The 16,688-nt window shown below is 40.3% G+C and overlaps 2 protein-coding genes across 2 annotated transcripts in view; one reads left to right on the forward strand and one right to left on the reverse strand.

Annotated features, from left to right (window-relative positions):
* The first annotated feature begins 2,946 nt into the window (after positions 1 to 2,946).
* The window catches only part of dclre1b (DNA cross-link repair 1B), a 51,169-nt gene continuing 37,427 nt past the window's right edge, over positions 2,947 to 16,688 (forward strand). The window contains exon 1 of the mRNA XM_078254881.1: positions 2,947 to 3,069. Coding sequence (XP_078111007.1) covers positions 3,003 to 3,069 — 67 coding nt within the window. The 5' untranslated portion in view covers positions 2,947 to 3,002. The remainder of the gene's footprint in view (positions 3,070 to 16,688) is intronic.
* adora1b (adenosine A1 receptor b) lies at positions 10,589 to 15,338 on the reverse strand. The gene is made up of 2 exons (XM_078253949.1): positions 14,567 to 15,338; positions 10,589 to 12,982 (listed from the first exon to the last, which is right to left on the reverse strand). Exons 1-2 carry the CDS (start codon positions 14,926 to 14,928, stop codon positions 12,184 to 12,186), a joined length of 1,161 nt encoding a protein of 386 aa, XP_078110075.1. The 5' UTR covers positions 14,929 to 15,338; the 3' UTR covers positions 10,589 to 12,183.

The raw sequence follows: 16,688 nt of genomic DNA on the forward strand, positions 1-16,688 counted from the left end.
AAAATAAAGCCAAATGAAAGTAGTGAACTGATCTTTTTACTTATGAAGAGCGTTGTTTGGAACCATCCACGTTATTTTTTTTTTGACAATTTGATTGAAAGAAACTCAAATTTCTGATATAGAAACTTTTTGAAAATGGGTCAAATTTGACCCGAGGACAACATGTTTACGCATTTATATCATCAAAAACCTTCAGGAAATAACCTAAAGAGAGCATAAAGACAATGTTTAGATGCTCAGTATACATTGTCGTTGTCATCCTTTTCATTCATGCAAAATTTCTGGACATGTTGAAGTATTTTTACCTGAGTACAACACACTCATCATGGGACCTAGCCAGACACTTCTGTTATTTAGATGCTCAAAGTAATGATATAAAAAAGAGTTTGTTCCACCTTTGTACATAAATAGACATTTGTTTCCTCTTTATCTATAGCTGGATACTGAATAAAATGTCAATCTAGGTCAGGCCAAAATTAGATTCTTACAGAAAAATTGTCTGTTGTTTGATTTTCTAAGATGGCAAACTTTTAATTAAATGTTTTAGTTGTCTGCACTATGACAAATTATTAAGGTGATTAAGAAATCCCTGTGTTGTTAAATAATACTTTGCAGTATTACAGTATTGTTGTTGGCCAGAGTTTGGGGAACTACCTGCTTCATCATCAGTGCACACTGTTGCTGATGCAACATCTTCAGTGGCTTCATGCCCAAGATGACTCAATTCATTAGCAATGACTTATAGGTCTCATTTGGCAATGAGTAGTTGGACCTAATGTTTATGTATTTTCCCGACAAAGCGGATCTTACTTCTCTATTTCTCATGCACATCTCTATTACATAACAGTTTGAGCCATGCGTCCAAAACAACAACACAGAAACAACTTTTTATTCTAAAGTACAACTTTTGCTTTGGCTAATCTGTAATCTTGAGAGTACCTACTATGTGCAGTAGTGTGTGTATGCTGGGTATATGTTGAGGTGTGTGAGTATCAAGGTGTCGTGGGCAAGGATGTGTCTCAGCCAGCATATCGTGACTCACTTGCAATCCCACATGAATGGCCAAAACTGCAGATGAGGGTCTTTTTTTTAGTGAGCACACTGCTGACATCCTTTCTACCTGTGCAATCATGTTTACTCAGTTGCTCCGCTGAGTTTTCAGATGCAGAAAAATAAACAACTCTTTTCAAGTCAAGTCAAAATACTCCATTTAAAATAGAGAGGGAAGTACCTGTAAAAGCCCATGTTGAATATTAGTTATACTGTATGTGGCTACAAAAAAAAGTAGCTGCAATTGAGACTATTTATTTGGAGAGTTGAAATCCTCACAGATTCTCTAATGACTTGCCTTTTATGGTCAGAAAATGATGTACCTATCAATGTCCTAATGAAGAGGAGGTTTTTGGACCTGCGGTTTGATGAAGCAGGTGTCTTTCCTCATATTTGAACTATGGTTTCCTGATGAGGTTGTTGCTTCATACATTTTGACACATGCATTATTCATCCCACAATTTCTAACAAAGTTTTGACATGTCTAAAAAATTTTAAAAAACTTCATTAAGTACTTCCTCTTTGTTCCAACTGTTATTTCTGTTGTTTGTTGTGATTTCCCCACAGAAAGCAGCAGCCATGATAATACTTTTTATAGTTAGATCAGTATGTCTACACGGGTGCTATAAAGTTGAACTCTGTCGTGTATGCTACCAGTCTTGATAACACACATTCCTCTCCAGATTTTTAAAATGATACTGGCGGGTCAAAACACATTTGTTTGTAAGGGGGATTCAACATTTGTAATTTCCTTTATTTTATTATGCTTGTTACCCGTTTGCTGACTCTCACTTAATTTGCACATTATTCACAAACCCAACACATTGTTCCTGGAAAACAGTGATTCCACTTGAACGTCCTTTGTTTTCCGATACAGACATTTATAACAGACATTTGGTTAACACACAAAATGCAGAATACCAGCTACAGTGTAATTACATTACACACATTCATATTGTAGGCTAGCTACATATATTTTTGACCACATGGATTATATTTCTATCTATATATTTTCTATCCAGCTTCAAATGCAGAAGTCCTCTTTCATTTGATGCAGTTTTTATGGTCATTCAGACACAATCATAAGGTTATTTCTGTTTATATGTGGCTCCTCAGTTGATCCCCAGGCCTCCTTTGAAAACATCTGCCACTGATTTTACGTGGCGTCAAAGGCTTAATGAAAACGGCTCCGTGCTTTTTAACAAATGCCACATTTAATTTGATTTGGCACTTTGCTTCCAAAAAGACGTCTGGCACAGACTTACGACAGAAAAAAAAAACAAAACTGTGTGACATACTTCCCAAAATTGCCCTCAATCACAGCACATCCTGTTGGCACACACCACCACAACCGTACGAGGTGTCCTGCGTCATCAGAGAGCTGGATAATATCATAGTAGAGCAGCAAGACCCTCACAGCTCACATGGGCAGGAGCTTTATGATTAGGTTAACCATACAATAACAGAGCCATGTACTATCAAAAAGTCATAATTTGTGACTTCTCTATCTTTTTTTCTGGAGCTGCTGAAACACAGTGAGGCAGAACAAAACATTTTAAAGGCATTTTAAAGGGACAGTTCACCTCGACATATTTATCAATCTAGATTGTTGTGGTGTGAGTTCCCCAGTGTTGGCGATATCGGCCATAGAGATGTCTGCCTTCTTCAACAATGTCTCTATCCAGAAATCATGAACTGGTTACTCAAGATAATCCACAGGTTGTGAGCAGTTTCATGTAGGAACTACTTTCTTTATACCAAATTACACATCACATATCACTGTGCAGAAACTGCTTACAACCTGTGGATTATCTTATTAACCAAGTCATGATTTTGGATAGAGACCTTGCTGTTTTATTATATATTTACATTTATATTTATATTTTTTTGGCACTTTGAGCACCACAAGCCAAGTCTTGTTCCATTATCTTTGAGAGAAGGCAGACATCTCTATGGCTGATGGCTCTAACACTGGGCAACTCACACCAAAACAATCTAGATTGATAAATTGCACTACAGGTAAGAGGAAAAATATGTGTTTTGGATTTTGGAGTGAACTTTCTCTTTAAGGTCAGTAATAGCTCAGGGTGAAAACTCTGAAAGCTCAGCCTCTTTATGCCCTGATTCTTCAGCTGGGCTAGATTCTTAAGGGTTTCAGTGTTGTACAGCAAGTTTTGCAACTTTGTCCTTAATTGTGCCCTGTTTAGCGTCTACCCTGCCTCGTTAAAGCAAACTGTTTATGTCTTATGGTATGTTTTTAGCAGGCAGTTATAAATGCAAAATTCACTTCCTGTCTGCCACAGTTGATGTGGTTTCTTGGCCAGCTTCCTCGTTCAGCTGTGTTGTGTTTTATGACGACTGGTGTGTTGACTTTGCGGTGGGACACAGAGACTGTGCAACACACGGAGGTTTTGATGTGGAGGGATCGTTACCCCTTCACCACGTCCAGGTACTTTACCCAGCCCTGCGGAGTCTGCTGTGCCTTGCAGTTATTCTGGGAATAGTTTTGTTTTTATACCCCACTAAACTCCTACAACAGTTTATTTTGGCTTTCCAAGAAGTTTATCTCTGTGTTTCCTTTGTTTTATTTTCGGTCATTCTATGTTCACTTCATTATTACAATAACAATGAACTAAAACAGTAATGAACAGCATGTCTAATGTATTACCTCAGAATATTTGCAACCCTTTTTAATTTGCCAAGATACTATGCATGCTTGTGGGTGAAATTGGCACACAAAGATCCTCGGAGCGCAGCAAACTGAAGTTATGACCCAGCCAAAACTGATCAAAACAAGCAATCGCCAGGGCGGAAACCATGTTGTGCCCTCCAAGCCCTCAAGTATCACTCATAAAATAGCTTGTCTGTAATGAGTCATTATAAGTCAGCATGATAATATAGACAGAAATAATTGCATATACAAACTTTAAACAGTTGCCATAAAGTTGTGTGCAGCCATATAAATGTAGACGTACAAGAGGCCACAGCTTTGACTCATGTCTCTCTGGAGGGTTACTTCTGCTTCTCCAACATCTAGAGTATTAGTCACCTTTGGGAATATTTCTTGCTTACTGTGCCAACACTTGTTCATACAATATTTTAGTGTAACAATCTAATAATCTTCTGTAAAGATTAAGAGATAGAAACGATGGATTCGTATTCAGAGTCATACAAATATTACATACATACATACATACATATTTACAAGATGTTTAGATGTATTATAGTACTTTCAGATGCTGATAATAATGATCCTCAAAGTGATATGTCATCCTTGTCACATCCAGCCCAGGATAAACTATTTACTATATAATATAATACTTTAGGCTAGGTTAAAGTAGGTCAGCCAAAGATTACTTGAAGATACTGATACAAAACTAAATGTAAATAATGGTTGTGTTGTGTATTCTCTTGACACCTTGTATCAGTCTTAAAACGTCATCTGGCTTACATTAGCAGACAACAACTTTTCTTAATCTTAATGTGAGGAAATGAAGTTCCACCTCGCTGCCAGGGATCAAGGCAAAGTGCCATGTCAAGTTGATCAAAGCTAGTAAAAATGCATGTCATATAAACAATTACTGCTTATCACTGTTTTCTTTCCCATTGCTCTGGCACCAAGCCATTGGTGGCAACCTCAGACCAAAAATTCCCTCTGTATCCACTCAGGTACTCTACAGGATTGGGACACTTTGGTACTGATGAGTGAAACAGGATATGGCAGAAAGTCCTGGAAGCATTTGTACTGATGTTTTGCAATGACTTTGTATGGATACATACATGATTGTCACATTCTTGCTGCTTTGTTGAGTAACTTGTGGCTTTAAGAGAACCAAACATATCTTCTTGGTTGTGTACACATGGTTCACCTGTGTGAGAAATTCTACCATGACAGAAGTTATTAAGGGATATATATACACACACATATATTTGGCATTCTCTGCCTCTATGGGATAGCGACAGTAGATAGATGACAGGAAATAAGAAGAGTTTGAGATGGGGAATGACATGCAACAAAGATCTGTGGACGTTGTGGTTCATGTTTGGCGCCTTAACCCCTTTTAGGCCACCCCAGGGAGGTATAAGTTAAAGTGATACTGTAGACAATTTGTAATTATATAATGTCACTAAAAAAACAGCAGGCGGGTTTGGCCGAGAGCCATGCATGAGGGTAGACTGCGTCTGCTGAGGCGTGGGCTGCCACTGCAGAGCAAGTCCAGGCAGGCGGAGTTGTGTTGAAATTATGGACAGCCATCTTTCACCACCACCGTTAAAAGCTAATTACTGCCAGTCATAAGCAGTGGCCTTTATAGGCGTTCCATCCTCTGCCATCCAAAGCACAGCCACAGGGAGTGACAGCATGGGCCACGATGGGAGCTCTGATTGCACCAAATATTATTATGGCTTGTTTAACTGCATATGGAGCAACGCCTCCACAATGTTTTAAAGAGTTGTTTTCAAAATCTGCCAGGACCGACAGATTGCCTGTAAACCAAACCAAAAAAGTGCTTTGTTACAGATAGGCATTTTGTGTTATAGTAAAGAGTCATGTATGTTGAAGTCCATTCAACAGGGTTTTAAAACCACCAGCTCAGAAAACGGTAAAAAGGGATGGGAATTTCCCCTTCTTGATAAAGGACAAGCAGCTGATAGCAGGCGGGAAGTGAGTCAGGCTCTGCACTTCAGCTGCCTCTGCACACTTTGGTTCAGACTTGTTGAGGCAGGCAATTATCCCTCCTTTTGATGTGTGTTTGCTGGGGTTTGAGCTCTCTGTTACCGTGCAGGGTTGCCGGAGTTTGAACTCGCATGGCCTAAGATAAATGCAACATTTCCCTCTAGGACAAAAACCCAGATCATTGCGCACACACTGTGTCATTTTCCCGTAATGCAGCAAAACAACTTTAACCCTGACATTACTGTTAGTGGTTATACATTTGCTGATGACTGCCTGTGTCACTAAAGTGGACAGCAATATATCTAGCATTACATTATCTCAAGCATAGCATTTTAACCATAAGTAACCTCTTTAAAATGCCTGAGGAACACAGTAAAAAACTAAAAACTGATTTCACAGTATGTTTATATAAAGTAGTATATTATATAAAGTAGGCTAATTAAAATGAGCTCCGGGTAATGAACACATTAATGCATCAATAATTATTATCCAGTAATATTATATGCATTATTCTAAAATGGACCATTCTGCAAAATGAGTACTTTGAGTTTGGTACTTATATATTATAAGTTGTATATTTTGATGTTAATTCTTTTATTTACTTAAGCTTTTGAATGCATGACTTTTACTTTTGCATTCTTTTTACACTGTAGTATTACTTTTACTTCAGTACCATATCGGAATACTTCTTCCGCAGGTACATTATATTGAAGTTCATAAGAGAAACATTATTTTGGCACAATGGCAGCTTGTGTGTGAGGGGTGGTGATGGCGCAGTGGATATGACACATGCCTTTGGTGTGGTGTGGAAAATGTTGCTTAAATAGTTGATAAATTATCTTGCCAATTCTACTGTGCATTCTTTAAACTGCAAGTTTTTACTATACATAATTGTATAAAACAGATGATTATAATGGGGTGCACTTAATTATGTACTATTATTATTAGTATCTATTATTGAGGAAAATTATTGAAATGTATAATCTTGTGGATTCATGTTGTTTCTGAGCAACATGTGGCTGAATTATGTATTGAATCTAATGTGCAAATGCATGCAGTGGAGTTTTTGTTTTGGCTCTTTCATCCCTGCTCCATGAGCTAGTTCTAGTGTAATTTGGAGCTGCCATCAGAAGATTTTAAATACAAGTCTATGGGCGCTGAAAGGCCCATCAGGACCTGGGGGAGAAGCTTAATGAAGGAACCAGATGTGACCTTAGTACCCTCCACCACAGACTGCCACCAAAGTGAGTACTCCTCCTGCACACTTTTAATCAAACATACCAAAATATTCTTTACCAGCAGGTGGCAGTCTGTCATAAGAACTGTCAATGACGCCAAAAGAGGGGTAGGAAAAACGTTCTGGTGGGGGGAAATGCAGCATCAATCTTTAACAGCCAGTATAAGGAAAATCTCTGTTTTACAAGGGAAGTTGATTATGCTACTTAACAAAGCATAACATAACTCTGCTCGATCTGCTCCATAAAACTTATTTTTTAAATGAAATCCTGGCACCATTATTTGCATCTTCTCTAAAGTCTGGGTTCACACAGGAGCCAATCTCCCCCTACGTTTTACACCCTTAGCTTCAAGGCTGTTTTTTTCAAAATACCTCCTGAGGCAGAGATTTGATAAAAAATTAGCTAAAATATTTATGTTGTTCTAATAAGCCTGAATAATCGATTGTTGGAGAAAATGAGTGTTATTTGTAGAAACCTATTGCTGTTTTATTGAAGGGTTGTCACACATGCTGTGAGCCCTTATTGCTGTTTTCAGTGAGTGGGAGGAAACTGTTTCTGAAGCATTGTAAAAGATTATTGATTGTAGCACCTTTAGGTTAAATTCACAGCTGAAGAAGATGGCAGTTCATCTGCTCTGTGTAATTGCTTTGCTATATTGTAACTGTTGATCTAAAATCTGTTCCATATCATTATTTCTTAATAGGCCGTGTTCAGTTGTTACTGCATGCAAATTTTCCATGTGCTGCAAATTTGCACCCACTCTTTTTTTGTGTGCATCTTCGCATTTTTATGCAGTTTGAATGCAGCCTTTCATTAGCTGCTATGCCAACTAGGAATTGATGTTCCCACATTGCTGTATCATAACACAGATTGGTATGACACAGATGCTCTTTCAGCAAAGGCAGAATTGGTGGCCTTGTTTTATGACTGATTGCTTTCCTGTAAAATCACATATGCAGAAGAATACCTACAATCAGCCGTATGTGATGTGATGGTGGATATTGTTCTGTGCTTTACTATATAACACCATCATACTGTAGTGCTTCTTTTACGTGTGTGTTATCTTTCCTTTATCCCTTAAAGCTCTGCATTGGAGCTGTGTTACAGCTGTTCCCTAAGACAGATGTTGTGGTATATAAAGTGTTCTGACAAGGAGGCTTGTTTATCCTGTTGTGCAGCAGCACCAGGGGCACAACACCCTTGCTTATTCATGAGGCCAGATCAGAGCCCAGGTAGATCAAACTGCTCCTCCATTTTTAATGAAAAAAGCCCTTTACTGGGACATAAATATCATGCAATGCATTTCCCCATCAGCCTGCCCTATAGTGGAAGTACAGGGAGTCTTTGGCAGATTGGAAGGTTGTTGTCAGTTAGATCTTCAGCTAATGTACAGAACTAAATATTGACCTGAAACATGGTTGAAACAAACCATTCTGAAGAAATATTATTAATATTATTATCCAAATAGGTGCACTTCACCAGAAGGGATCATGGCAGGTACAGTGGAGGACACTGACTCTCTTGTTATTACAATATTTTGATATTAATTTGCATTTATTCCCAAACACATCACTACAACATTCACATCTTCCAGAGAATTTCCTTCGCAAATGTTTACCAAGCCATGTACCTCATCTAATGCAAATGTAATAGATATAGACACACAACATGTGTCACAACATAAAACACAAAGTTGCTCCACCCTGAACCTGGTTACACTGCAGAACGGGAATATGAAGCGGTAGAAAGAGAGGCCCCTCTCCTTCCCTCGGGATATGCGGTTAGCACCCACATTAGCCCCAAGGACAGTAGGTAGCTGCAGGGAAAGGTCACCTCTGCTGTTCTGTTGGAAATACAAAGCTGAAGCCTCTTTCGACTTGATATTCAATACTTCCTTGAAACTCAGCATCTTTGCCCAGGAAACCAAGCCAACATGATAAAAATAGCCTCCAAGACTGAATAAGTGTTAAAGTGTATGTAAAACATTCCTAATATCGAACCAGACTGTTGATTTATAAAAGCTTTCTGCTCAGCGCTATATCATATGAACGTGCACATATAATGTATTTTCTGCTGCAAGTTGTATCTGAAAGAGGAGACTGAAGTGAATCTGTTGGCAACTTGAGAGATGGAGACCTCACACAGCGAGAGTGAGCAGCAGTACTCACTAGAATAACATGGTCATTCCAGGAACTTTATACATCGCCAAATATCAAAGGAACTTATACACTGAGAGAAGAAATGGGTTGTCAGAGCTACGACAACTCTCAAATGTTATCTAAGAGCCACTCGCTGCATTATTGCAGGGGTAATGAGAATTTTGTCAGCGCTGCCAAGCTGTAGCAAGGTACCAATAGAAAGTTGAGATATCCGGGGCTTGCTGTGGAATAATTACAGCTGAGCAAGTTGACTTGTCAAGAGGACTTTATAGATAGAAAATAACTGAATAGGTACACTTGAGTGTATCCTCAGTTAACATACAGGAAGTGCTGACCACGTGAGGAAAGTACGGATTGATAACGGCTGTTAGCGCCTACCTGTGAACCTGCAATATCTGTTTTTTTGTCCACTTAGGGGAAGCAGGAACAGGGAACATTAACATATTGTCACCTTTTAAGTCAATTGTAAATTGACTGTATTGAAAATTGTTAGCAAACAGCTGTTTATTACAACCAGCAGATACAGAGCAAAATAAAGCATTCATTTGGAGTCATGTTTATGGCCAGGTTATGAATGCTTCATAACCAATGCTTCTGAATATCACCAGCTAGGTGCTGAGGTTGTCTGAAATAGCAGCCTGCTTCAGCTGGAAAGATGAGATGAGAGCGGTGAGACTAAACCAAATCAGTTTGCTAGCCAAAACCAAAACAATGAGCTGAAAGACGCTATAAACCTTTATAGAGCTAAGGGGACCTGTAGATTAAGGAGGATACAAAGGTCAGGATTTTGACACCAACATCTGCGCTTTGCATCCAGACTCCCTGTCTGTGGTTAGGTTCAGAGAAGATCGTGGTTTTGGCAGATATTATATTGCCGTATTGGATATTTTGGTGGAAAACAAATTAAATACATTGTCAGTGAACATTTTCTTATACGTTTAGTATCAACATTTCTGTGACTTGACATTTCCACATTAATGTTAATAGAAAACATAATCCGGGTGCCATTATGGTTGCTGTTAATGTTGCAAATTAGTAGTATATAAACGTAATCTCTTGGAGACAGGGTTGGACAGTATGTGCAGTAGTCACATTTGCACCAGAAGTCATTCTAACTATGAAATAATATAATAATATCACAAATATTTATAATTCTCTATTCTATTAGAATAAAAACTGTAAACATATGTTTTAAATATCATTACCTAAAGGAACATTATGTTATACATTTATTTATCCTCTTTATCCTTAAGTATATGTTATGTATGAGACAAATCAAGGTATTGCTACTGCAGATTGCATTAAGGATTCTGCCTTCTCGGCGGCAATGTGATCATCAAAATGGTCACTGCCAAATGTTCGTTTCCGAGAGATGCTCGTCAAGACTGCAATGGAAAATGTCGTAATCTTACATAAGAGATTGTCACCCACTTAAGAGAACACCAGTGAACTAACTTGGCCAGAGCTCTGAGTCTTTACAAGAGACAAAACAGAATTACTTTACATTCTCAAACAGTGTTTTTATGTCAGTGGCATTGAACATTGTTTAATTACGACAGTTTGGCATTATGCAAAATGTTGAGCTTACAGTGTAATTAAGATACTCACAATCTTTTGGTTGTCTTTTCCAGTCTAGTCCATACTACAAACTAATTAAAATTAGAGATGGTCCGATACCATTTTTTGCTTCCCGATACCGATTCCGATACCTGAACTTGCGTATCGGCCGATACCGAGTACTGATCCGATACCAGTGTGTCATATATTTTATTATGTTTTAAGAATACTACTATACCTGTATGGATGTGATATTATTTCTAACTTTGAATGCCACAGAACTTTCTTTTATTATGCAGTTTGACAGTCAGTTAGAACGGAAAAAGAACATAAATAAACTACTTTAACGTATTTTTTCGTTAGGGCTTTATTACGTGGTATCGGATCGGTGCATAAACTCCAGTACTTCCCGATACCGATACCAGTGTTTTAGGCAGTATCGGAGCCAATAGCGATACTGGTATCGGTATCGGAACATCTCTAATGAAAAATACTGAGTAATGCCATGAAAGCCACTGTTCCTTGTGGTAAATTATGTTATGGTTATCATATGTCCATTTAGCGAAAAAAGAAGAAGGAAAACCCAGCTCCCAGCATCAGCTGGCATGGAGGCTGGATAAACATGAGCTTTAAGTGCATCTTGTCTTTCTTCCACATGAGTAGCTGTGGTCCTGCAGACGCGAGTCTCCTGCACGCAGCTTCTAAAAGGTTAAAACCTCCCATTCCCTCCAGCCGCTTGCTTCTTATCCCTGTCCATCTCCTCAGTAATGGACCAGTGCTGCTGGGTCCACTGAGGGACTCGGCTCTAGTGGAGAAGAGTTAAGAGATTACGAAACCCTTCTATTAGCACACACACACACACACACACACACACACACACACACACACACACACAGCGTTGCTGCAAAAATCTCTACCATAGTTCTGCTTGTGCTACCACTGTTGTGCGATTAAGACCCTGAAGAAGAGCTCAGCGTTCAAAGCTGTGCTGCTGTAGTCTCTTATTTACATTACCATTACATTCATATTCTTCAACCACTGTCAGTATAAACATACACACAGTATTACAGTAGTAAGATGAACCTGCTCTTTTGAACGTATAAACTTTCATTCTTTAGCAAGTTATAACATTTGATAATCTGATACTGACCAACCACAATAACTTATATTGCACATTTTGTGACGTTCACACCAACTGTTCGATCATAGCGAACAGTTAAAAGCTTGTCTTCAGTCTGTTACTTAGACAGTCACTTTCAAAAAGACTTCCATTATTGCAAGTTAATAGATAACCTTTTGTTCAGATAACATTTTTTGCTCACTAAATCCACTCCTGCTGAGTAAAGATAAATGATCTTCCAGTATTTGAATAAATGATCGCCTCAGTCACTAGAGCATCGTAGGACATGATGCTCCTCATTAGACCACATTCAAATGAGGAGAGAACCAATGCTTGTGCACTGTTCATCACTTTCCCAGCCAGCGATCAGCTCTGTTCCTTGGCTTAGACTGCATTGTGCTCCAGTAAGGGTGGATGTTCTTTAGATTGTTGGGGTGGTTCGGTCCTATGGTCCTGCTGCTGCTGCTCAGGTGGTGTTGGCTGTTGTGGATTAGATTTTTGGATTTCCTTCTGAGGGGACTGTGGTGGTGTAGCCTGCTGTGGCTCTGGATTGGGCATCTCTTTCCTGTCGCTGGGCTGAATCTCCAGAGCTGGTGTGTCCTTGCAGCAGAAGTATTGCTGCCAGATTTTCCTGAAGGCCGTGCGGAACTTTTTAATACGGAAAGCGTAGATAATTGGGTTGACAGCAGAGTTGCCATGGGTGAGCAGGATGGCGATGTAGAGGAGGACTATGGGTTTCTCACACTCAGGGCAGAAAAGTGTGATGCAGTTGATGATGTGGAGGGGGAGCCAGCTGATGGCAAAGAGAAAAAGAACCAGAGCCAGAGATTTAGCCAGATTCAGCTCCTTGTCATAGTACTTGTTGGGGTCTGTGTGACTGGTGGTGAACTTCTTATTGTTAAGCTGCTTGTGGATCACGTAGAAGATCTCTGCGTAGATGACCAGCATGAACAGCAGCGGTGGCAGCACCCAGCCGAAAAAGTTGAAATAGACCATGTAGTCCATGCTGATGACGTTCTCGAACTGGCAAGTGATAATGAGATCAGAGCTGATGGAGCCGTTCTGCTGGAGGCGCTTCAGGTTGTTCCAGCCTAACATGGGGGTGAGCCCCACGATGAAGGCCACCGTCCAGCATATCACCACTGCCAGCCCCGCTCGCCGAGGGGTCACCACTTGCTTGTACCTGCAGACAACACAGTATAATGTCAGCACTTTCTCTCACAGCGCTGTCAGGACATGCAGGCTTTATTTACTTTATTTTTCATTTTGTCAGTGTCCTTGGGCTGACAAAAGGTGTGATTCAGAAAAAAGAGTTACCATTCAAACCAAAATCCCCTGGACATGTTACACACATTTCCTTGCAGCACATATTTCCACTCAAACAACACAGTGTCTGCAAACCCTTATCAGTTAACCTTGCCCTTTGCAGCACTGCTGCTTTTGATGCTTCTTTTGTTCAAGGAAAACTGAAATATAGTTTTTACAATTGGCTCAATATTATCTACTAATTTATTACAGCAGTACAGTGGACACAAGTTGCAGGACTTGGCACGCTACAACAGGCTTTACAGGTTTGGCTTTTTCATTGTTTATAGTGTCTTATGGATAAGAAGAAGGAGATAGAAGAAGGTAAAAGGTGCAGAGGCCGTAAAATTGTATCGCTTCTTTCCATATCACCAATAAATGTACAGAGAGACTCAGCCTGAGGCAGGGAAACAGCTACATAATCCAGCTCATGTTGCTCCCTTTCAGATAACTAATAATTGATAGTGACAATGTATGTTGTAGTAATTGTATTAGCATTACAATAACATGACCTTTGGTGTAGTGGAGTCTGAAGCAAAACACAACCCTGCAATTTAGCCCGGTGCCTTGTCTTGGATTGGTATCAATCAGGGATGTATGCATAAGTTAGGTCTGTGTCTGAAGCATGGCAAGCAGATCATTATTCACACACTGAGCCTGGAAACTGGTCTGCTTAGAAGAGATCAGATAATAATCTAACAGCATGGAGTGTGGGAGGAGGGAGAAAATCCTCCCTCTTGTGGGAAAGGAGTGGCAGTAGCAACTGCTTAGTGAGAGAATTTCTGATTTAAATAACACAAGGACTCACCGTAAAAGTTGTTGTAGCAAACACCATTAAGCTTGGGTGGTTTTATAAGTAATAAAAAGCTTAGGAAGTAAGATATAGTTGAGTCTTAGACAGGAGATTACAGTTCAAGGCTATCAGACAATATAAATTCCCCTCTTCTACTAAGCCTATCTTTTCAGCCTTTATAGCACCGCTGCTTAGTCTTTTGTTTCAGCCCGGACTCATAAACCACTGGTGGCATCAAATAAAAGAGAGATATGGAATCATTGACAGCAAACCTGACCTTTGTTGTGCCATAGAGGAACACAGAAAACACATTTTTCCTACAGCCATCATACTAATTCTGTCCCTGTGCTACTCTTCCACACATATTAGCATCTCTCAGGACAGAGAGACTAATAAAAAGCTGTTGGTTGATCAGCTGTGACCTGGTTAGCTGTCATGTCAGTACTGGTGAGTCAGATCTGCTATATGCATACAAAAGGGAATGGCAGTATGGAGGCATCATGTGAAGTGAAACAAGACCCATGAGGAAATCTATGCCCATGAGCAGAGCACTGGAGCTGTAGTGACTTCTGCTAAAACACTGTCATCATCAGCACCATTCTTATCAACCTCACTGTCACGTTTCCATGTGGCCTCTCTTCATTTTCATGTTGCGAAAAACCTCATTACCTGGTCGGGATCTTGACCCTGAGATAGCGATCAATTGCAATAGCCAGTAGGGCCAGGATTGAACTTTGCGTCAGCACCAGCACCGTGCAAGCTACGAGCAGGCAGCTGTAAAAGTGAGTTTGGAGTCCGATGCTGATAGTAATGGCCAAAGGGATGACGAGGGCTCCCACTGCAATATCCGCCAGAGCCAGGGAGACGATGAAACAAAACGTGTTATCTCGCAACGAATTATTAATTTTCACCGCCCAAACCACCATCACGTTACCGATTACAGACGCGACTGCAATCAGCACCTCCATTCCTATGTAGAGCGACTCCGCTGATAAAAGTGTTACGGGCATCCTTGCAGATGATTCTGTCATTGATAAGAACAGGATTTCAGTGAAGCAGCCGTAAGAGAAGCCAACAGAACAGTCCTTGATTATTATTTGTTTTCTCACTACAGTATTTTCCAAATGAGATGTGCGTCCATCAGTTTCACGGTGCCCACATTCTCCTGGTACCAGATAAATTGCAAGAAAAAAATCGAGTTATTTTGAGGGGAAGAAGCACGTTAAACAGTAGCGTAGGCTATCTAAGCACGAGGGGTTTTCCTTTGGAGCAGGTGTTGTGGTCCGGTGGCTGTTGTGCATTGCTCCTGCTTTGTGCCCTGCGCCTCCACTTGGCTGAATACACCTGCTCCTAAGGAGAGACGCATCCTTCCCACGCGCTCCTATTTATCCAAGCGGGCGCTTCATCTTCATCAGTCTACGTTTTCATTTAACAAAGCGGGTTTAAAGCTATCTTTTGGATGAACGCGCGCAGTTGCAGCTCCTGCGCAGGCGGCTGCTCCCTCTTTCTTTCCCCCTCACTGTGCTTCCAGTAAGAGCAATAATGCTGTTGACGAATAGCTGTGTGATTTTCGCCTTTCTTTTGTTCCATTCAGATGCGTTGTCTTTGTTTCGGTAAAATATATAATCTTGGTTTCACTCGGAGTCCATCTATTTCCTATGGGTGCGACTGCTTTATTTTCAATGCAGAAATTATTAAATGCCGCTGTAGCCTTTCACGGACCGTCCCAAGGAAGGCAGGTGCAGAGGTGATTTGAACTCACTCTCATTTTCTATCTTATGATCTCCCACGCCCTTACAAATGCTAATGGACCTTGCTCGGTTGCCTATTGTTCTGATAAGAGGTGAGGCAGTGTACTGCCACAGCTGACAAATAACACAGATAAAGCTATGGAAATGGCAATCCCTAGTGATATGGGACTAGGAAAACAGTGGCACAATTATGGAAGTGCACAATGCAAATCCCGCAAGTTACTGCGCTCACTCACTGTAACTTATGTAATATGGAAGAAGGCAGGTGGAAGTCCTGGATTTCAGCTGTAATTCAGGGTAGAACAAAAACAAAAAGGTAATACTGTTCAACGTTCACACCCGGAGTGTTATGGTTTTGGTGTTTTGTCCTGTCATATTTTGGTAGCCTGTTTTCTGTCATGTCTCCTTGTGATTGTGTGATTTTTGGTCTTGTTTTATGTTCTGTTTCCTGTTTATTTTTTGATAGTCTGGTTTTCTGTCTTGTCTTGTCTGGTTTTACTTCATGTCTTGGGTTTTCCCAGCCCTTGTGTCACCTGCCTCTTGTTACCTCTGTATTTAGTCTTTGTGTTCCCCTTGTCCTGTGTCAGATCATTGTGCGTTTTTGTGTTTGCTCGTTCCCCCAGTGTCAGCTCCATCAGTTTCTGTGCTTTGTGTTTCCAGTTTTTTGTACTCCCTTGGTTTTTTGGATTCTCTTTGTCTTCATTTTTGGTATTGGTTTTTGCCTGCTGCTGCGCTCAGGACTTCCTTGGTTTATTTTTGTGTTTTATCAATAAATCCTCGTCTTCAACTTTCTCCTGCCTGCCTGCTCTCTGCCTTTGGGTCCTCAACTTCCCGGAACATAACACGGAGACTGTGTGTGATGGCAGGATGGCCAACAGTCAGCAAGAGCTCTGCTGAAGACAGTTTCCATCTGTGACCAGTGTATTAGCCAGAGACATCAGCGTGGGGCATAGAGGTCAGCCAGCATACACCGAGGAAGGAAGCAACCATATGGGCCGCTTGTGGTGATTGGCATCAGACACAGTGGTGACATTTTAATG

Source organism: Sander vitreus, chromosome 7 (genome assembly GCF_031162955.1).
Source record: "Sander vitreus isolate 19-12246 chromosome 7, sanVit1, whole genome shotgun sequence".
Lineage (NCBI taxonomy): Eukaryota > Metazoa > Chordata > Actinopteri > Perciformes > Percidae > Sander > Sander vitreus.